We start from the raw sequence: 21,888 nt of genomic DNA, 5'->3' as shown, positions 1-21,888 counted from the left end.
GATGGTGTCCCTGTGGATGATGGCGATGCCTCATCCCATCTGGTTGGCGGTGCGGTCCCTCCGGGTGATCTTGTAGCCCCCTGGGATGGCGATGGCGATGTCGGGCGCTGAAGAGGCGTTCATCCAGGTCTCCGTGAGGAAGGCGACGTCAGGAGCTGTGGTGTCGATGAGGTTCCAGAGTTCGATGGCGTGTCTGTGGACGGAGCGGGTGTTGAGCAGGATGCACTTGAGGTGGTTGGTGCTGGTGTTCGTCTTGGCGGGTGCTGGTGCGAGGCAGGTCCGGATGCAGGTGAACTTGCAGGCGGTGCAGCAGAAGGGTCCGTGGGAGCGCCTCGGGGTGGCACGGTAGCATCCCGGGGCTCGTCCGTCGTTGAGTGCGAAGAGGGTGGCGGCGTCGTACGTCCGGCGGGTGGGCTGGGATCTGCGGGGGCCGGGGGTCCTGGCACTGGGCGCGGTCCAGGTGCGGACGGGCTTACCTCTGGCGCACCTTCGGCGCTCAATCGGTGCTCCCGCTGCGCGCGTCCGCTGCGCGGTCGCTGAGGGGGCGTCATAAGAAGGGATCCGGGAGAGCGGGTCAGGCGGGAGGCGGGGAGCGCGTGGGCCTATCGGTAGGCGGGGGGCGGGGTCGCGTCAAAAACCGGCGCGAAATCCAGGCGGCCGGCCCTGCGGCGGCTGGGCCGCCGGGATGGATCAAAAAACAAGCATTTGCAATGCAATAGGTCCCGCATATGCAAGAGTGTTTTGTGTGTTTAGAAAATCTGCATAGAGGCGTAAACACGTTCCTTACGAGAACTTCCTCCCACCCTAGGGTCCTTCCATGGTCCCTCACATTCACCCAGGGGCCCCCCTCTTAACCGGGGTCTCTCTAAGTTCACCTGGGCCCCTCCCCTGCTGGAGCCGGAGGTGGTAGAGTACCTCAGGGGGGCTCATGTCAGCGGGGCCGGGGCGGGGTCCTTCTCTGCTCACTCCTGTCTCAGGGTCCCCAGTGCCCAGGGGCGCGCGGTGCCACCCGCACTCCTAGAGCAGGGAGTGCACCGGGGCAGCCACTGACTTCAGACTCGCTGAGCCAATGGGAGCCCTGGGCGCTGCTGCTCATTAGCATAGAGGCGGGGCATCCGCTGCTAAACCAGGTCAATATCCACCTACAACTCTTCTCTCCTCCATCTCCGCGTTACTGGATCAGACTAAGTCTGGGCAGCATGCCAACGACATGCGAGGGGCGTAAAGCAACGGGGGGGGGGGGGGGGAGACTACAACCACAGTCTGAAAGCAGGACTGGTGCACAGGAAATGTATCTCACCATGATGACCCGGAGGCCTCTCTCCCTCCCACCCAGGGTCCCTCCAGGGCCCCTGACACTCACCCTGGGGCCTCTCTCCCTCCCACCTAGGGTCCCTCCAGGGCCCCTGACACTCACCCTGGGGCCTCTCTCCCTCCCACCTAGGGTCCCTCCAGGGCCCCTGACACTCACCCTGGGGCCTCTCTCCCTCCCACCTAGGGTCCCTCCAGGGCCCCTGACACTCACCCTGGGGCCTCTCTCCCTCCCACCTAGGGTCCCTCCAGGGCCCCTGACACTCACCCTGGGGCCTCTCTCTCTCTCTCACCCAGGGTCCCTCCAGGGCCCCTGACACTCACCCTGGGGCCTCTCTCCCTCCCACCTAGGGTCCCTCCAGGGCCCCTGACACTCACCCTGGGGCCTCTCTCTCTCTCTCACCCAGGGTCCCTCCAGGGCCCCTGACACTCACCCTGGGGCCTCTCTCTCTCTCACCCAGGGTCCCTCCAGGGCCCCTGACACTCACCCTGGGGCCTCTCTCTCTCTCTCACCCAGGGTCCCTCCAGGGCCCCTGACACTCACCCTGGGGCCTCTCTCTCTCTCACCCAGGGTCCCTCCAGGGCCCCTGACACTCACCCGGGGGCCTCTCTCTCTCTCACCCAGGGTCCCTCCAGGGCCCCTGACACTCACCCTGGGGCCTCTCTCTCTCTCACCCAGGGTCCCTCCAGGGCCCCTGACACTCACCCTGGGGCCTCTCTCTCTCTCTCACCCAGGGTCCCTCCAGGGCCCCTGACACTCACCCTGGGGCCTCTCTCTCTCTCACCCAGGGTCCCTCCAGGGCCCCTGACACTCACCCTGGGGCCTCTCTCTCTCTCTCACCCAGGGTCCCTCCAGGGCCCCTGACACTCACCCTGTGGCCCCCGGGGCCCCTCTCCCCGCAGGGGCCCGAGGCAGCAGAGCAGCGGGAGGCAGCTCAGGAGGTTCATGTCTGCGGGGTCGCTGCTCCGTCGGGGGCTCCTCTGGGTTCCGCTCGGACCCGCCGCAGACGAGGCTCCACCAGACTTTTGGACTTGGAAAATGAAATGATTGTGGGCGGGAGGAGACAGAACGGCCGCCGCCGGAGCCAATGGGAGCCCGAGCCGTCCTAGTGATCAGCCTGCGGGGCGATGGAAGAGCACTTGTGAGTCATTCTAGGCTGCTCTGTGCTTTCGGTTAAGGGCGTGGGACGTGACGTCACATGACTTACTTCCCCCCCGCCGGCTCTGGCAGCAGCTGTCCCTCTCCTTCTGCTCATGGGCTCCACCTGCTGGGAGTCCACAAAGTAAAGTCTGGGCAGAGCCACCGTGACCGCGCCCAGACACCTTCAACGATCTGTGGGGTGGGAGCAGAGAGAAGCCAATGGGAGCCCGAGTCCTCCTAGCGATCAGCCTCTGCATCTGAAGGCCACTTGTGACTCAGTCGTTGTCTGTTGTGTATTTGTTTAGTGTGTAAAGTGACATTTTGCACGGGCTGCAGGGACTTTAGAAAGTGAACTCTGTGCGCACAGCTGCCAAGGTTTCAGATTGCCTAAGTGTGACATTTTCATATTTCAGTGAAATTATGAGTGACATTTTAATGACTGTGGTGTTTGGCTGGTCACTGGCAGTGCATGGAACACAGGACAACAGGTTCGTGGTTATACCTTCTGTATTCGTTGTCTGTCCTCTTCATCGTCCGTGGCTTTACTGTCCACTTCCTGTCCCTGCAGGATGTGGTGTCCAGTGACCTGGTCACTGCCCTGCGACCCACAGGCTCCTACTGCGCTACGTCTGTGGTTACTGTCAAGCTATTACAATGACTATGAGTGACACTTTCGCGCAAGCTAAATCAAGCAATGAAAACGAGAGAACCACATATAAATATCAGAAATTACACACATTTGAGCAACGAGAAACTCTAAGAAGATCTTAAAACTGCTGCAATTGACCTATGGCTTTGCTGCTACTCACTATTGGTGACTGCTGTATTTCTACTGTAATGCTCTTTGTCTATCATATATGGCCCCACGCCATCGTGTAGTACCAATCATTAATATGCCTTATATCATCTATTTAATTCCTAAAGCCCTCTAACATCTTTCGGTCCCTCTCTCACCAACAGTTCATTTGCTTAATAGTTATGCTCATACCAAAGGAGGGGGTCAGGGCACTTCACATCAGGCACACATTATACCAATACAATTACTCTTTCGTAGTTACTATAGTCTAGCAAATGTTATTGTAGCACATCTCCACTGACAGCAGCTGAAGTGTCTAATGGGTAATTCATCCATCAAGCAAGCAATAGTGTGGGGTGAAACTGACGTGCTTTGCAGTGTTCACAAGCATCCTCTCTGGTGTAGTGCAAGAAATCCGAGCACAAATATATAATTAGCGACTGGGGGCTCAGGCCAGCAGGATATTCGAAATTGAAAAAATCCCGCAGTGAGTGTCACCTGTGACCTTAGTACTAACACACGCCATGCGCTGCCATTCATTCTGTAAATCACACAGGCTGGTGGCACTTACTTTGGCAGTAGTCGCAATGTCTGGAAGAGTGTGGCGGGCTACCATACACACGAGACAAATGTTCCCGAGTGATGCCATTGAAAAGTATGCTACATCTGTCTGCGCTCCGCCCCTTTCTCCAAAAATCTTGCTCGCCACTGTTGCGTCTTCTCTGAATACTAGAGGAGTCCCGGGCACGCCTGTGCCCAGAACCTTCTCCACTGTAACAGCACTGTGGATGGGATGATGCTACGCCAGGGTCTCAGTATATTCACTGGGAACATTAATCTCCACAGGCATATAGGATTTTTAAAGCAGATTTATCACCTGCAATTGTCTTTGCTGTAGCGAAATTTCGGGAATCTATGTGGTTTAGGCGAAGACTTTTTATCAATACTGATTAAATTTTATCTTACTGGTATACATTTTTCTGGTGCCAATTTCCCAAGTGGATGGCGGGCTGCATTCCATTCCCATTTTTAGATTGGATTTATGATTAAATCTTATTTTTTAGCCCATGGGGCACTGTGACAAATGTTACACTATCCTGCTTGTATTGCAAGTTGATGTATTTGATAACTCATTATTACTGTATTGCTTTTAACTTCTATTATGCTGTGATCTCTTTTATGGCAAAATTGCCAAAATAAAGAAATAAAAGAAAGAAAGAAAGATATGTATAAACCAAGGCAAAAGTACCAATAAAGCAGAGTCAGTGAATTCAAAAACTCATACTACATAAAGTTGGCATGTGTAAGTAAGCGCAACAAAAACATGTAAACTCATATGTGGCATAAAGAAGTAGGTAAATGCAAAGTGAGAGAAAACGCCAGAACTATATGGTAACAATACAATAAAATAGTGTATTATAGGTCTAGCAATTAATTGAAGGAAGTTCCAATCAAGTAATAGTCATGTAAGCAGACAGAATGGTCGAAACGCCTCTTGGGAAATGCAGAGAATGAGGAAAATTGCACCGTTGAGCTTCTTAAGTAATTGTAGCAGGAGTACAAGAATGCATAGCACTGAAAACAGGCATGAACCTTGTATTAGTGACAAAATGCCCACAATGACAGAATATGTACATAAGAGAAATTAGTTGTAGTAATTCTGCATAGTTTCTGTAGACTAAAAAAGCACCAGTACTGAGGAAATAGAAATTCCACAAGCGCTATATGCAGGTGAATATTTAACCGCGAAAACGCGGGAACAGAGGCTGCGTCAGCGCTGAGGATAAATTGGCCGTCGCATCGTCGTAGAACCGTAACCAAGGTTCAAGGCAGCGGTAAATACTGTGAGGCTGCTCAGCTGTAGTGAGGGCCAAAATAAATAAAGTAAGGCACAGGCTAAGGTGGAAAGCAACAATGTCGTCAAAATCCAAGTTACGTTTCCAGAGAGAACCGCTAGGAGCAGAGCCCCGTCTGCGGTTCCTCAAAATGGCGGCCGCGATCTCTGAAACCAGCGTCACACTCACTTGTTGGAAGAAACTCCTTAGAAGACACATGAAGAATTTCCTCTAGGGCACCGCTTCCGACATCACCGCCTTCAAATTCGGAGCTTTTAGTGTGGGTAGGAGTCGCGCTGGGCTCGCCGCCGTCCGCGCCTCCCGGGAGAGCTAAGAAGGAGCCGCCATCTCCATCGGGCGCTAGCCACGCCCCCCTTCTTTTTGCAGTTTTACATAGCACAAACTTGACCGGAGTGCTTTACATGAGCACCAGGGGAGAATTGGCAATGCGGGCATTCGGGCATGGGCCGAAGGGCCAGTGTCTCCGTGCCCTCTGTTATTATTATTATTATTATTATTATTTATTTTTGTAGAGCGCGTAGTCACCCGGAGGTATCCCAGCGCTAAAAGATCCTATCTCCTAAGTTGGGAGCAACAAGGGAGAAGAAGAGGAAGGGGAGGGGGGGCAAAGAAGATCAGGGTTAAGGACATGCCAGATTCACTGAGGAAAAAGGTGAGTTTTGAGCCGCTTCCTGAGGCGGAGATATTGTGGTTCGAGTCGCAGGTCGCGGGGGAGTGAGTTCCAGAGTCGTGCAGTATGGACTGAGAAACGTCTTCCTCCTGCCCGGGCTTTCTTGAATCTGGGGATAGTGATGAAGTTTTCCGTGTCCGATCGGAGGGTTCTTGAGGATTTGTAGGATGTGATGAGTTTCCTAAGAACAGGGGGGCCTTGATTTTGTAGTAATTTGTGAGCTAGACACAGGGCCTTGAATTTGACCCGCTCCCTTATGGGAAGCCAGTGGAGGAGTTTAAGGGGCGGTTTGGCCAAAGCTCTGGCAGGGGTCTTTGTGAGAATCCGGGCCGCAGTGTTCTGGATTCTCTGGAGCTTGTTCAGCGTCGCTTCGGGGGCGCCCAGGTAGATCACATTGCTGTAATCAAGCCTCGAAAGTATTAGGCCTTGAATTAGCAGCCTTTGGGAGTTGGTGGGCAAGAGGGGCAAAACTTTCCTTAACGATTTCAGGAGCCCGAAACAAGTCTCGGCTACTTTCTTTGCCTGCACGGTGAACGAGAGGTCTGTGTCGAGCCACACACCCAGACTTTTTACTTTTTCTTTAGGTTCAGGGGGAGGGCCCAGACACGCTGGCCAGATATTCGAGGAGAGTGTGAGTCCTTTCGGGCCGAAGAGCAAAACATCCGTTTTCGAACCATTTAGTTTTAGGGCTGAGGTGTTCATCCAGCATTGGACCTGCGACAGACAGTTATATAAGTCTGCTGGTTGTTGTCTGGGGTGAGATAATGATACAACTAATTGTGTATCGTCAGCGTAACTGACGACGCTCACTCCGAATGGGGTGATGACCTCCTCAAATGTGGACATATAGATATTAAATAATGTGGGGCTCAGGGAGGAGCCCTGGGGCACGCCACATTGGAGGGGAATTTCGGAGGAGCAGGCGTTATTCTCCCAGATCTGGTAGGTCCGTTGAGCCAGGAAAGATGAAAGCCAGGCTAGGGCAGAGCCCTCTACACCAGCTCCCTTGAGTCTTTTAATGAGGAGTTGGTGGTTGACGGTATCAAAGGCCGCACTTAGGTCGAGGAGGATCACTGCCACTGATCCTCCTCCGTCCAATAGTGCTCTGGCCTCCTCTACCTCTGCTAGGAGGGCGATGTCCATGCCCTGCCCTGGACGAAAGCCCGTCTGGGAATTTTTTAGTATGTTGTTGGCCTCCAGGAACTGGGAGAGTTTTTTATTAACCAGTTTTTCAGCAATCTTGCTGATTCCTGGGAGTAGGGAAATGGGCCTATAGTTAGCCAAGTTTCCGGGATCGAGGGAGGGTTTCTTTAGCAGAGCTTTCACGACTGCCGCCTTCCAGCTCGGGGGTACAACTCCCTGTTGAAGTGAGGTGTTGATCAGGTGAGTCAAGGGGGGAATAATCGTGGGGGCTACCTCCTTAAGGATTCGAAGCGGGGCGGAATCCCTGGGAGAGCCGCTTTTTATGGATTTTAGCGTGTTTCCCACTTCTTCGGTCGTAACTTGACCCCAGGAGGAGAGACAACTGGTTGTAAGGGGGTGCGGGAGGTCGTTTTCTTCACACAGAATCAAGGAGGGAATTGAGTCGAGAATTTTTCGAATTTTTTCATGGAAAAAGTCCGCCAGTTGTTGGCATTTTATCTGGTCAGCTTTGGGGTCTGTGTGGTGTCTCGGTCCATGTACTGGGGTTTTCAGAAGATCTTTTAAGATGGCGTAGGATTCCTTGCTGGAGCATACTGCTTTCTCTATTCTTTCCTGGAAGAAAGCGCTTTTAGTTTTTCGAATGGCAGTTTTATAATTTGAGAGAGAAGTAGAATAAACGTCTTTGTTTATTTCCGATTTGTCTTTCCTCTAGGAGCGTTCCGTTCTCTTGCACTCTTGGCGCAGGGCTTTAAGCTCAGGAGTATACCATGGAGCCGAGGATACTCTTTTAGGATGTTTGAGGGAGGAAGTTTTGGGGATGAGTGTATCCAGAGAAGAGGTGATCCATTCGTTAAACTGCTTATCGGCTGTGGCAGGATCGGTGGAGAGCTCAGGGGAGGAGTCTGCAAGGGCGGCGGCCCATTCGCCAGATGCGAGTTTGTGCCACCGTCTATCAGTGACCTGAGTTTTAGTGATTTGAGGGTTCATGGTGGGTATTTCCCAGGAGATAGGGACAAGAGAGTGGTCCGTCCATGGAAGGGTCACAGGTGGCCTGGTGGTGATGGTTGTCACATTAGTGAGGACTGGATCCAGTAGGTGTCCTTTCTCATGGGTGGGCTCATTATTAACTAGTCGGATATTGAGTGACGATAGGTCTTGAAGGAGGTCGGCGGCTATCCGGTCCGTGGGGTCATTGAAGTGTAAGTTCAGGTCGCCTAGGATGAGAAAGTTGGAGGCGGAAAATGCTAATTGTGAGACTGATTCAGTAACGGCATTAAGGAATTTCCCAGGGGTACCCGGTGGGCGGTAGATCAATAGTCCTGACAGGGAATGAGCTGGGGAGGATTGATTGTAAAATTGGCAGCTTTCGCAGTCCGCGATATGGGCGTTGGAAGTTCTACAAATAAGTTGATCCTTAAAGATTATGGCTACCCCCCTCCCCTCCCTTTGGGTCTGTGTAGAGCTTGACAGAGGTACCCTGGAGGAAGGGCCGTGACAATGTCCGAGTCGGTGCTGTCTGATAGCCACGTTTCCGTGAGAAAGAGCAGATCAAAGTCATGATCTTGGATTAGCAGATTAGTTTCGAGCGCATGTTTTGGAAGGGAGCGGCAATTCAGAAGTCCAATCTTGAGTCCGGGTTTTGTTGGGCTAATGGGAGTCGGGGTGCAGCGCCTACAGTTAAAGAAGGGTTTACCTTCGGTGTGCGTGTGGTAACAGGCCAAGATAGTCTTCGGCTGGAGTGCGCGGAGCATGTCTCCAGTATACACCACGCGGTCATACGGGATATCCGACAGAGTCTCTGGGCCTGAGTCCGTCTGGGCCCGGACGGGCCCAGACGGGCTTGCCTTTGGCACGCCTTCGGCGCGCATACTGCGCTCCCGCTGCGCTCGTCCGCTGCGCTTGCGTGGAAGGCACATTTGGGGGGAGGGATTGTGGGCGTGGCCTGTCGGGTGGGCGTGGCCTCGCTTCTGCTGCGATGGCGATCGTGAGCACAACAGTATCCCTAAACAGCGCTAGTTCCGCTGAATGAGAGTGCCTGAGTGGCGAATTAGCCCAGAAGAGAGCTCTGGTTAGGGTAGAAAGTTTTAAAAGATGCAAGACAACATAAACAACATTTTTAAAATAGCGAGTGTGTCCTCCGGCTTCCGCCTCAGAGGTGCAGTTTCTAAGTGGGCGCGCTTTTAGTCTGTGGGCCGCTTTTTCTCCCCTTTCCCAGCCACACAGTGAAGCTGCATTCATTTCTCTGTGTCTGTCTCCGTGCTCACTGTGGACTTGGAAAGGGGAGAAAAAAAAACGGCCCACAGAGGGCACGGAGACAGTGAAATGAATGCAGCTTCACTGTGCAGCCGCAGTCACCCCCTGCCCTGCAAAGCAATCATGCTGATGGTGGGCTGGCGAGGGCTGATTGTATACAAGAATCGGCCTTCCAGGGGGGCAGGTGTTGCTCAGGTCATTGAGCTTTTGTCACCTTGGCTCCCCAGGGGCCCACGCAGCACATAAACAGTGTTTGCATTAACACCTCACCCACAGCAGGGGCGTAGCTAGAGCTTGTGGCGCCCGGGGCTACCCCTCAGATTGCCGCCCCTTGGGGGTGGGTGGGGTGCTGGGGAAAAAGGACGGTGAGCACTTCAAAGATGTCCGAGTCTCCGAGAAGAGACACGTAGTATTACTGCTAACAGTTACCTCGATTATGAAAGTTACATTTAGTTATTTATAGTTTTATATAGCGCAAACTTGAACCTGAAATATATCAGAGCGCTTTACAATTTGAGGCAAAGGTAACAAATCAGAACATTAATCAAACATGGGGAATTTAATGGGCATTGAGATGTTTACTCCTCTCAAAATCACAATGGTTGTTTGTTAGAAATGGGGGTCTCTAGTTGGCAATGGCTGTCCACTGTCCAAGTGGGTACCCTTCTTTCTAACTCAGAGTAAGGGGGCTACACCCTTTGATAACCCCTGCTCAACCCTGTGGTAACGTAGCACGAGCAGCTAGGCTTATCCCAGAAGAGTTAAGGGAGGCTCAGGCTGCTGGCTGGCGCTTACTCACCCCAACTTCTACAATGTAGCACAATACATTTTGGCGATTCCCCGGGACACGGCTGTGTCAGCCGGATGTCATCGAGGTCAGTGGTGTATCCATGAATGATTGTCTGTCATTGGAGCCCACCCCCTCCCCTGGGATTCACAGGAGTCAAGACAGCCCCTGCCTCGACAAATATCAGCAGAGGCGGGCTGGGCCGCAAACCTGTGAATTTCCGCGGCCCGCGGTGGCTCACGGCCTGAGTCTGCCTGCTGCAGTCAGCCCAGACTGATTAAATGAACTCCCTGCTCCGGTGCCCGATTGGTAAATTCAGAACCCTGCCCCCCCCCCAAAGATAAAGAGCCTTCCACGTGACATGTGCCACAGTGTTCAGTTGTCATACAATTTAATTTAGATCCAGCAGACAGTGCGTGCCCGCAGAGCTCCTCGTGGATCCGGCGCCCTTCCTGTTATTTTTCCAGTATTTACCATTGGGAGAAGTGTACAGATTTCCCACCCATGAGCTATGATACTGAGCTGCTCCATGCTGGTTGCTCTAAGTGCCATAGACTCTGCAAACGGTTTCAGGTAGGAGAGCTTTAACGACGGCAGCCATCTTGGAATAATCTTTGATAAAGGAGCTGGTGCCACTTGCCACTAGATCCAGTCTAGTCGTGTTGCAGAATCAGAAGTTTCCTTAATAATAAATTAGGTGGTTAGTGACCATTTCCTTTCATACGTTTTTCAGCAAAGAGGCACGTTTGAGATGTGTTTCTCTACATGAAACTCATTGCTTGGCTTGTACTCTTGTTAAAGTGTCGCACAGTCTGACTCTGGTTAGTGCCCTTACACTCCTGGTGCTTTGCAGCAGCAGTTTTAAGCTACAGTTTCTCATTGTTCAAATGCCTTTCCCATCATTCATTTGCTTATCGGACCCAGAAATCAGCTACCCCTCCATTTCATAAAACAACTACAGCGTTTCACTTAAAAACATGTTAATATGCATCAACATACTGCAAAATAAAACAGAAAAGTTTTCGGGAAATAATGTAAAGATTATTTGCACAAAATAAATTCAGCTAAGTAGTAGCTTTTGTCAATATGAGGCGCGTGCGGCGGGCCTCTTCCAGACACAGGCCGATGTTACATGGTGTGTAGGCGGTGTGTTGGGCAGTGACTTTGTGTCTGCCAGGCTGTGTCGCTACACCAAAGGAGTGAACTGAAACAAGCATTGGAAATGCAATAGGTCTCGCAGCATTAGAGTTAGTGCTTTTAGAATTGTTTATGGGTTTTTTTTGTAAATCTTTAGCATTTTTGTTTCCTGTAGCCAATGCTAAAGAATTACAAATAAAAAAAGCCATAAACAATTCTAAAAGCTCTAACTCAAATGCTCCGAGACCTATTGCACTGTGTGAGGGTGAGGGGTTGAGGGTGAGTGAGGGTGAGTGAGGGTGAGTGAGGGTGAGTGAGGGTGAGTGAGGGTGAGTGAGGGTGAGTGAGGGTGAGTGAGTGAGGGTGAGTGAGTGAGGGTGAGTGAGTGAGTGAGGGTGAGTGAGTGAGGGTGAGTGAGTGAGGGTGAGTGAGTGAGGGTGAGTGAGGGTGAGTGAGGGTGAGTGAGGGTGAGTGAGGGTGAGTGAGGGTGAGTGAGGGTGAGTGAGGGTGAGTGAGGGTGAGTGAGGGTGAGTGAGGGTGAGGGGTTGAGGGGGAGGGGTTGAGGGGGAGGGGTCGAGGGGGAGGGGTTGAGGGGGAGGGGTCGAGGGGGAGGGGTCGAGGGTGAGGGGTTGAGGGTCAGAACAAAGCATAAGACACAAGATATTTGTTGCACACAGTGTTTATTTCACACTGGGCATCGGTTTCTTAGTGAGGATATATACATATTATTGCATGTTACAATGTCCCTAATCAGGAACATGGTGAATGTGGTAAGAAGGGGGGATGGTGGGTATTGGTGATATAGTGAGGATAGGGAAAGTGATTGAGAGATACAGTGTCAATCAGCAACAGTAAATAACTTACAATACGTGTGGCTCATTTACATCTAGCCGATTAATCACAATTTAACAAAAAAAGTATATAGCCATGCTATCAACAGTAACCAAGTATGTAATATCTGTTGTTTGTGCTGGCTAGGTGATAGAAAGTCGATGTTTCGACCCCTATGAAACTGTAGGCAGGTGTATCCCTTACGGCTGGGTCTTCATCAGGACAGAAAGGTGGGGATAGGAAAGGGCGTGATCTAGGGAAGGACATAAGGAGACCTTATAAACATGATTGTGTACAATAAAGTTCAAGTATTAAAAAACAGGGATTCATATGCCACTTTTACCAAAAAGCCTCTGCACAGGGGCTACAGGGTTGGAAGGGCTGGTAGGCTCCTATGTTGTGAGTGCAACCATGGCACTGAAAAGAGTATTAAGAGGCAAATTCAGACTTGGTTCGAAGGATTTCAGAGAAAAAACAACCACAAAAGGATCTTATACTGGATATGAGGAAGGTAGACAGAGCATGGCCTTTAATAAATAATAAGATGTATTACAATCATGATAAGCAGGTTGAGTCGGGTTTAACTGCCACAAACAGAATAATCTATGAAATCAGAACCCCTAATCAGCATGGTTGATTAATGACAATCGTAAAAGTCAAGACAAGAAAGGCAAAAAAAAAGGAAGACAAAATGTGCGGGTAACAAACTAATGTACCGTAATTTGCCGGAGTCACACAATGTATCCAGAATAATCTGTGAAAAAAGTGTGTGAGATACGAATTAGGGGAAGGTGCTTGAAACCCATGGAAAGTTCAGCACCAGCAGGAGCATGTCATAGCACAATTAAATACCTGTGATACTGAAAGTGGGCCTGTCGGCTCCTCTGACTCTTCGTGTCTGTAATGTGAAACGAAGGGAAGAAATTCAGTGCGTTTAAAAATGAAACCTAAATGTCAGTGTTAAACAAACACAGCATGGGCGGGGGACGGGTGCACTCACCTATTCTCTGCGTGAATCTCTCCGTTCTGGAAGCGCGAACGAGAGGGCTCAGAGAGGGCTGCTTATATGGAGCCGTAAATTACACGTGTTACCAGCGAACGTGCAGTGCAGCAGCTCGATAAGTGGCGACCTGCAGATAAGGTCAGGGAAGAAAGACTTTCAACCTGACTCTAAGAATATGAGGAAGGTAGACAGAGCATGGCCTTTAATAAATAATAAGATGTATTACAATCATGATAAGCAGGTTGAGTCGGGTTTAACTGCCACAAACAGAATAATCTATGAAATCAGAACCCCTAATCAGCATGGTTGATTAATGACAATCGTAAAAGTCAAGACAAGAAAGGCAAAAAAAAAGGAAGACAAAATGCGCGGGTAACAAACTAATGTACCGTAATTTGCCGGAGTCACACAATGTATCCAGAATAATCTGTGAAAAAAGTGTGTGAGATACGAATTAGGGGAAGGTGCTTGAAACCCATGGAAAGTTCAGCACCAGCAGGAGCATGTCATAGCACAATTAAATACCTGTGCTACTGAAAGTGGGCCTGTCGGCTCCTCTGACTCTTCGTGTCTGTAATGTGAAACGAAGGGAAGAAATTCAGTGCGTTTAAAAATGAAACCTAAATGTCAGTGTTAAACAAACACAGCATGGGCGGGGGACGGGTGCACTCACCTATTCTCTGCGTGAATCTCTCCGTTCTGGAAGCGCGAACGAGAGGGCTCAGAGAGGGCTGCTTATATGGAGCCGTAAATTACACGTGTTACCAGCGAACGTGCAGTGCAGCAGCTCGATAAGTGGCGACCTGCAGATAAGGTCAGGGAAGAAAGACTTTCAACCTGACTCTAAGAATATCATCTGAAAGAAATGTCCAAGTGATAAATTGTGAAACCAAGCACAGTAAGGATGTTGAAAACGCTGTGTGCATAGGCAGAAACATTGCAGGCTGTAATGCCAAGAGCTGGTCTTTAAGGAGGGTTGCAATAACTAGACACTCTGTTATGGTAGCAATTGTGTGGAGGGGGCGGGGGGAACGTCGAGGGCAGGCAGGATGACTCAGGGGAGGGGGGGAGCGGGGCAGAGCGGCATGTGGGTGTGAAGAAGCCGGCCCTTTGAAGTGAAGCTAAGCTTCACTTCAAAGGTGTCGGAGGAATGCGGGCGGATGTGCACGCGCTTTTAAGCTCAATGCACATGCGCATTGAGCTTAAAAGTCACGGGCACTGCAAGGAATCGCCACGATTCCTTGCAAGTTGGATAAAGTGTGGATGAGCCCCTATAGTCTCGCTTGCTCGATGCGCATGCGCATCGACAGGCGAGACCTAAAAAGCATGCCCAATTCCCTAACGCCGATAGGTGAGCAGTGTGTTCAATTTAGATGAACGGCAGGCTTTCACTTTCATTTTATTGTTCCATGTAGGGAAAGTGAAAGTGAATTGCACCAGGGGCTGGTGACCAGGCAGGATCCGTGCAAAGGGCTGAATCGAAAGTATGCATGCTCTATCCTACCCACCGTGTAGATTGTGTTGGTAAATGGGATTAATTTCTGATATGCATATGTTTGCCAAGCACCACTTTATTGAATCATTTTGCACACGAGAAAGTGTCACTCCTAGTCTTTGAAATGTCACTCATAATTACACTCAAAATCTCAAATTATGAAAATGTCACACACATAGCAATCTGGAACCTTGGCAGCTACCTATGTCTCACCTCAATTATTTTGGTGTGTGTCACGCAGAGTGCCGCCCGCCCGCAGCCACAGTGACAGCTCACAGCACAGAGAGACAGTACAGTGAGTACTGTAAAGGCTTAGCGCTGAACAGGGCAGGGCTGAGGGCAGCAGTGGCAGTGCCCCGGCCAGGCAAGAAGAATGGTGGTGGTCTCCACAGTCCACTCCGGAGTCCTCAACACGACGGGAGGGGCTGAGATGGTGAGCGCGCAGCCGCAGCGCGTAACGCGTCACAGGTCACACGCTCAGATGGCTGGCTACAATGCAGCCGGCGAGAGGGCTGGCCCAAAATGTTACAGGGCCGTCATTGGTTGCGCTGTGCGCACCGCGCACGCTACCTGATTGATGGCCCTGTGAGCGAGGCTGGGAGGTGGGGGCCCTGAGTTGATGACATCGTGACGTGATTCATGCTAATCGGAAGTGGAACCACTGCCGACAGCTGTACATACATTTATAATTAAATGCATGGTGTGCTACTTCTGTGAATGTGCTTAAATCAGAATGGGAGACAGATGGCCTGATTTACTGTCAGTGTCCCGTCCGACGGGTGTCACCGGCGGGTCAAAACTCTGATTATGTGTAAACCGCGCCGCCCTACTCACAGCTCACACAGACCTCCGCGGCCGCAACGGGCCTCGGCCGGGCCTCCTCCAGTCAGTCAGTGAGAGTGCCGGCCCGCCCGTGCGGCCGCGGCCGCCTCAAAGAAGGTGCCGCCTGGGGTGGACCGCCCCCCCCCCCCGCTCCCTCCTAGCTACGCGCCCTTCTCATTCAGGGCATAGTGGGCGAGGAAGAATGGGTCTTGCTGTGGGGGCCAGGTGATGTTTGGAACTTGCACCATCTTCACCTCAGCCTCCCCCTGGCTAACGTGGATGACCCAGCAGCTGTGTTTTGTGCTCCCCTGCCAGGACATTGCCCTGAGGCCTGAAGGGCTGGGGAGGGCTGAGTAATTTACTAATTGCAGGGGCCTTACTGCTGTTCATGTGCTCCTGAGCTGAAGGTCTGGGGAGGGCGGAGTAAGTTAGTAATAGCAGCGGCTTCGCTGCTTATTAGGTGCTCCTGTGCTGGAGGGCTGGAATAATTTTCTGACAGAAAGGGGCCTTGCTGTTTTGTTAGTTGCTCAGAATGGTGCCATTGTCACCTTTCCTCCGTGTCTCCTGTGCAAGAAGAGTATCCTCTCACTTTAATTCATTTCTGTGCCAAACATCTTAAGGATTTTGGGGGCCCTGGGCCAAACATATTTTTGGGCCCCTGTTCGGAACAGATTTGAATTTATAATCCAATTTCTGCTCTTTGATGCCCTCTTTCAGCTGGTCACTGGACAGAGCACTACCACACTTGTCCAAATTCTTAATGTATTTACATCTAATATTCAAGGACATTGACGTGCGTTTTCAATATTACAACACAGTAGCAGCTCACTAAAATTACTGAAAATAATCTCAGTGACATCCTCCCATTTCTCATATGTGATGGTCTCAAAGACATTTTTTTTATGGATGTTGCATGAAACATAAACACATTTTTCTGCAAAATCTCTGTGATAGGTTCTTACTCATCGCCCATATTAAAAATAAAATTTGAAAAAATGGTATTTAAAACAATCTGTTTAAGGAGTATGCATGGTCACTGGGGAGGTATAGTACCTCCGGCGTCAGCAGTCCAAACGGTGTCACCTACCCCACGTACAGCGTCTAGGTAATGGCGCCATTACCTAGACGCTGTACGTGGGGTACCTCCCCAGCCAGTCCCACGGGAGCAGACTGAGGGGTCCACCAGGGATCCGGTTTAGGGCTTTGCAAACTGCAGCAGGACTGACTTGCCTGCATCTTGGTATTTCTGACTACAATACGGTCACAGACATACCTGCAAGTTTCAACCCTTCACTTTTGTATATATATTTGTCACTAGCATTTTCACAGTGTGGTACGATCTTATTTAGGTCCTGAAGAATTGCCATCAGGCAAGAAACATGTCGACCAATAATTGAGGGTAGCAGTCCCATTGACCCTAGCAGAACTGGGGTCATTGTTTCTCCCCTCCCACACCACCTTCATTTGTTTTTAACCAAGGGAGTCTACTACGAGAATAAATTCTGTATGTGGACTGACTCACCTTTTTTAACTTAACACTCACGTCACGACCACACCCCCCAGGCCCTCTCACCCACATGCACCATATGGCGGGAACAAAAGATCTCCGATAAAGAGCCCCGGTTTCGGGAGCCCGTCAGACATTGCAGCGCCAGTCTGACGAGGAGCAGAGCCCATATGATGAAGCATGACACCTAGCTTGCTGGGTGTGTGAGGGTTCTAGTTCCAACTAGGGGATTCCCCCCACTCACTAGCACACACACACCCCTCTATCACTCTTCCCGGGGAACTTTTGTACATCCCTTTGTGTCATCTATCAGGGGGCTCCCTGAAAGGCCGGGGCCCTGGGCCAGAGCCCACATTGCCTATGCCTTAAAACGTCTCTGGTCTGTGCATAGGCATATGTGGCCTGACGCCAGAGTTGCAGAGATCGGGATTCAAGTTTGAGTCCCAGCGTCTGCTCAACAACCTGTGATTCTGGGCAGATCACTTCATCGCCCAGGCCCTTAATAAAAAATCGGATCATGTGCACTGTAATTGGTACTCATAAATAGAACTGTGTTTTTTGTATACGGACATCACCTGCTGGTTGTGAAATACATTTATGACTAGATTGTACAGATACATTTTCCAGCATTCTTTACACCCAAGACTGCCTTTTCGGCGTTTGTGAATTCTTACTTTTGTTATTACATGTTCTATTCCGAGAGATTCCAGTCTTACCCTTTCTCCTTGACTTTGTGCTAGTTTTCTGATTTATGTGATGATTAGTGTCTAGGATATAGCTGGTTGGGAAAGAGTATCTAACGGCATTGTGCAGGGCGTTAAGACCGCAAGTAAGTATTCAGTTATCAGAACTGCAGTGCTCCTAGTCTTTACCAATGTTACCTGCTCTGTAAGCTTTAAAAGGCTTAATTTACTAAATATTTCTCTACAAATTAGACCTCAAAGAGTAACCAAATGGTGTTCCGTGAAAGGGCACGCCCCTTGATTGTGTGCCACGCCCCTTAATTTTGGGCCACGCCCCTTGAATCTGGCCACTTTTTTTGTCAGTGCCCGGGCCAAATTGTGATCCCAATCCGACCCTGATGAGCACCACTTACATTACACAACGCATTCATTTTTGGTAGGAACGTATAGATTAAGGGATTTGCCCAGAATTATAGGATGTTGAGCCCACACTGAGACTCATTCTTGGTTCCCCAGTTCCAAAGTCGGCAGCTCCGGCCATTAGCCACATCCCTTCTTCCACTTAATGTTGCCTCTCCCCTCACACCATATCGGATCTTCTTTGTGCTCTACTCTCGGCAAAAGTAGACGGCTCGTCCATGTGAAAGGATCATTTTGGCGGACGTGCTGGAGGTCGTGCTCACACCCGCCAGTATCTGGTGGAACATCAAGCTTGGTCAGGGAACCATGGGTGGCGAAACCGGGAGATTCCAACAAGGGGGGGGAGTTAGACTGGAAGACTAGAACAATCATATGTAGGAAATCATGAATAAAGGGGAACACCTGGGATACAGAGCACAAGTCTGCACTGTCTGCTAGGTTGACGTGACGGTGATGGGAAAGGACAGACCCTCTCCCCCTAACTCAGGGGCATATTACCAAGCAATAGCGATAATTATCGCTATTGCTTGGTTAGAGACAAAATTTTACCGCTGAGCTGCGGTGATTTTTATCGCAGATAAACCTTGGTATTACCAAGGTTTATCGCAAATGCGATAAAAAACGGCCGCAATGCATGAATATCACTGAAAAGTCAGCGATATTCATGCATTACCGAGCTAATGCTCTTAGCCATGTTATCCACCTCCCATTGGATAACATGGCTAAGAACTGCTCAGGGCAGGTGTTAGCTTTTGGAGATATTCGCGCTTAGCGCAAATATCTCCAAAAGTTGGTAATAGGAGATAGCGATGTTAGCGACTGTTTCCAGTCGCTAACATCTTGGCACACCCACTTTGCATGTCATTAGTGATAAATATCACTGACATGCAAAGTGGGGCCCAAGATGGTCGCTATCTCCTATTAGCTGTCGCTAACTGGGGTTAGCGACAGCTAGGTAATAGGGAGATAATTTTATCTCCGCTTTCTTGGCTTTTAAAGCAAAAAAAGCGGAGATAAACCCCCTTGATAATATGCCCCTCAGTGCTTTAAATAGGCCGGTACTCACCGGTACTGAGTACCGATCACTTCTTAGTTTTATCACTCTGAGTACCGGCACTTCTCCACTGCCGAGGAGAGTACCGGTACTCATGAAGCCCTGGTGCTGGCGTCTGTCTCTCACAGCCAAGGCACTTCTGTAGACCCAAGCCAGCCCCTGCTGAACTATTCAGCTTGGGCTCATCTGCATACTGTCGGGTGTTCGCCATCATGCTGTGCTGCAAACACAACTGGTTATGGTGGGTGTTAGCTCACCTAATCATGCACTGTTCACTTGGTGCTCCGCACCTTAAGAAATAAAGAATTTACCACAATCTTTTGAACTCGTGTTTACTCTTGTGTATGCATTTATTTTTCACTTTCTCTTTGCAAATTCGCGACTTATGTTATTAGTGGTATTCATAACAATGTTCATACACATTTCTAAGTACATTTATTGTTGCATTTTCATTTGCATCAGTCATTATGTACATTATTTTTATACAAGCATTATTAAACAGGCCCAATGCATTTCGGCACTCGTGGTGGTGCCTTCATCAGGGGCAATTCTGAAAAAAATAAAAAATTCCGAGTGTAAGTGAAAGCAATATTGGGTGCATGGACTCATGGGGGTAGACAGAGATCTAAATTAAGTGGCGTACCTGCTTTCAATTGAATTACAGGAGTCGATATGGTGACCTGTAAATCTAAGGCTCTGCGAGAATAAAACAGATGTAACAATAAGAACTGGGTGTAACATATGGTTATGAATAACCATACCTATAACGGTATTGTCCACATACCTGCTTGTCTGTATCCAAAGCAACTGTAATAACAAGCATACATAACGTGATTATTTAGAATCATGGACAAAACGTGGAGCGTTCGTTTTTAACACGTGGACTAGCCCTACCTTATCTTCGTGACTGTGGTGATGTATCTAAAAAGTTAAAGACACATCACGATATTATTATCATAAAAATATCTGAGTTAGGTCTATCCCGCGCTCAATTCACGGTCAGTGAATACCTGTTTAATGTGGGTCGCGTTCTTCAATAGTAAAGCCGCTACTCGCTGGAAATCTATTTCAACCGCGTCCCGACCGCTGCCACCATTAAATCTCGGACTGCGCGTCGCGTCAGAGTAATGTGTGGTCATAGAAAACGGACTATAGTTGTTAAGATCTGCCCGTTTGGTTCTTGCTATTCACGCCATCTTAGACTGGTGTTGAGGCAATGAAACCCGTAATATTATCTAGTATCATCAATGCTAAAGAACCATTGCATGGCTCACTAGTACTGAAAAACGCAAGTTTTACCTAACGTAGTCGTAATCAGTGTGCCTACTAAATTGGCTGTTCAGTTTTAAGTTTATAGTGCGTGGTTATGTTCGAGGAGCGCAGTGTGAATGTTACCAACTGATCACCTAGTGTTGATGCGTGAAATCATTTGTCCCCATGTTATACCGAAATAGACTGTGAATCATATTGTATATGGCTCATGTAGATTCAGTACACACTCTACAAGGAACCTAAATGATGACTGTCTCGTGTTCACAATGATTACAATTTTGCGCTGGATACGTTACATGATTAGAATGTATATGCAAGGAGTCGTGTTCCAACATATTTTTGATGAATATACAAAGTGACTTTGTGCTCTCAGTGTCAAATATTCACGTTAACCTCCACATATATGCATGAAAATCAAACATGACATTCTAACCGTAATCGAAAGTAGTGCAAACAAGATATACAAAACATAATCCTTAGAATATTGTTTTCACCACAAGACATTTTAAATCACTCATTTTTGTCTCTATCAACCTTGTTCTAGACTCAATAAACTTAGTTTGTCTATAGTGATACTTCTCATGCCTGGACTACATTCTCACTATATGTAGATTATGAACAACCTTTCGTGTGTTTATGTGGTCTAGAAAAGCGGTGGTGTCACTTGATAAACATTATAAGTAAAAAGACAGATCATATTTATCATTCAGACCAATGGGGGACTGAGTCTTCAGGTGTTTAATCCAGAATAATTCCCGTTGTAACAACCTTTGGTGGTTGTCTATTCCTTGTTTGGTCATTACTTGTTCGATAACAAAGTATCTCAATTGGGAGATGGTATGACGTGCTTCTTTCCAATGTGCCACCAATGGTGAAGTCATATTCTCATTCCGGATACGACTTTTATGTTCCGTGATCCGTATTTTGATCTTGCGTTCCGTCTTCCCTATGTACATCTTTCCACATGGACACTTGATGGCATACACTACGTTCATGGTGTTGCAGTTACTCGAGTGCCTTAGGTTAATAATGTTGCCTGTCGTCGGGTGTGTGCAAGTATTACCAACAACAACGTTATTGCAGTTCGTGCAGTTTAAACATCTGGTGGTTCCACTGTAGTTGATCGTTTCTGTGGATTGTTGTTTTCGCTTGAGTCTTTCCCTCAGATTAGATCCACGCGTATATGCATGTAGCGGTGGTTCTCTGAAAAGTCCTTGAAAATCAGGTTCCGTAGACAAAAGTTCCCATCTTTTATTTACTATTTTTTTGATTTTTGTGGACAAAGTTGTGTATTTGGTGACAAATACCATCCTGTTGGTTGGGGGTTTTTTGCGTGGTTTCAACAGATCCAATCTATCCATTTGTTTTACCCGGTTTATTTGTTCAGATAATATTTCAGGTACGTATCCTCAATCCTGGTATTTTTCTACCTGTTGTTCCAATGTGTTGGAACAAGTTTGTTCATTTGAACATATGCGTCTGATCCTGATAAATTGTGAAACAGGTAAGTTCCTTATGAGGTGTTTGGGATGGAAACTTGTGTACTCCAGTGCACTGTTGCGGTCCGTTGGCTTGGTGTACAAAGATGTTTCAAATCCCTCGGTTGTTTTGGTAATTCTGACATCTAGATAATCAATAATGTCTTTGCTGATAGTGTAGGTGAATTGAATTCTGTTGTCTACTTGGTTTAGTTGTTCAATCAATTGT

General features: G+C 48.9%; 1 protein-coding gene across 1 annotated transcript in view; it reads right to left on the bottom strand.

Moving 5' to 3' along the window:
- Positions 1-21,176, bottom strand: part of LOC144752378 (H-2 class I histocompatibility antigen, Q7 alpha chain) — a 106,416-nt gene extending 85,240 nt beyond the window's left edge. Inside the window, exons 1-3 of the mRNA XM_078640314.1 lie at positions 20,985-21,176; positions 19,694-19,716; positions 19,553-19,605 (exon numbers count right to left, since the gene is read on the bottom strand). Of these exons, the coding sequence (XP_078496440.1) occupies positions 19,553-19,605; positions 19,694-19,716; positions 20,985-21,176 (268 nt within the window). The remainder of the gene's footprint in view (positions 1-19,552; positions 19,606-19,693; positions 19,717-20,984) is intronic.
- Between the last annotated feature and the right edge of the window lie 712 nt (positions 21,177-21,888).

The sequence above is a fragment of the Lissotriton helveticus genome, chromosome 5_1 (genome assembly GCF_964261635.1).
Source record: "Lissotriton helveticus chromosome 5_1, aLisHel1.1, whole genome shotgun sequence".
In the NCBI taxonomy this organism is placed as follows: Eukaryota; Metazoa; Chordata; class Amphibia; order Caudata; family Salamandridae; genus Lissotriton; species Lissotriton helveticus.
Note: the sequence above shows the minus strand (reverse complement) of the source record. Positions and strands in the feature narration are given on the sequence as shown.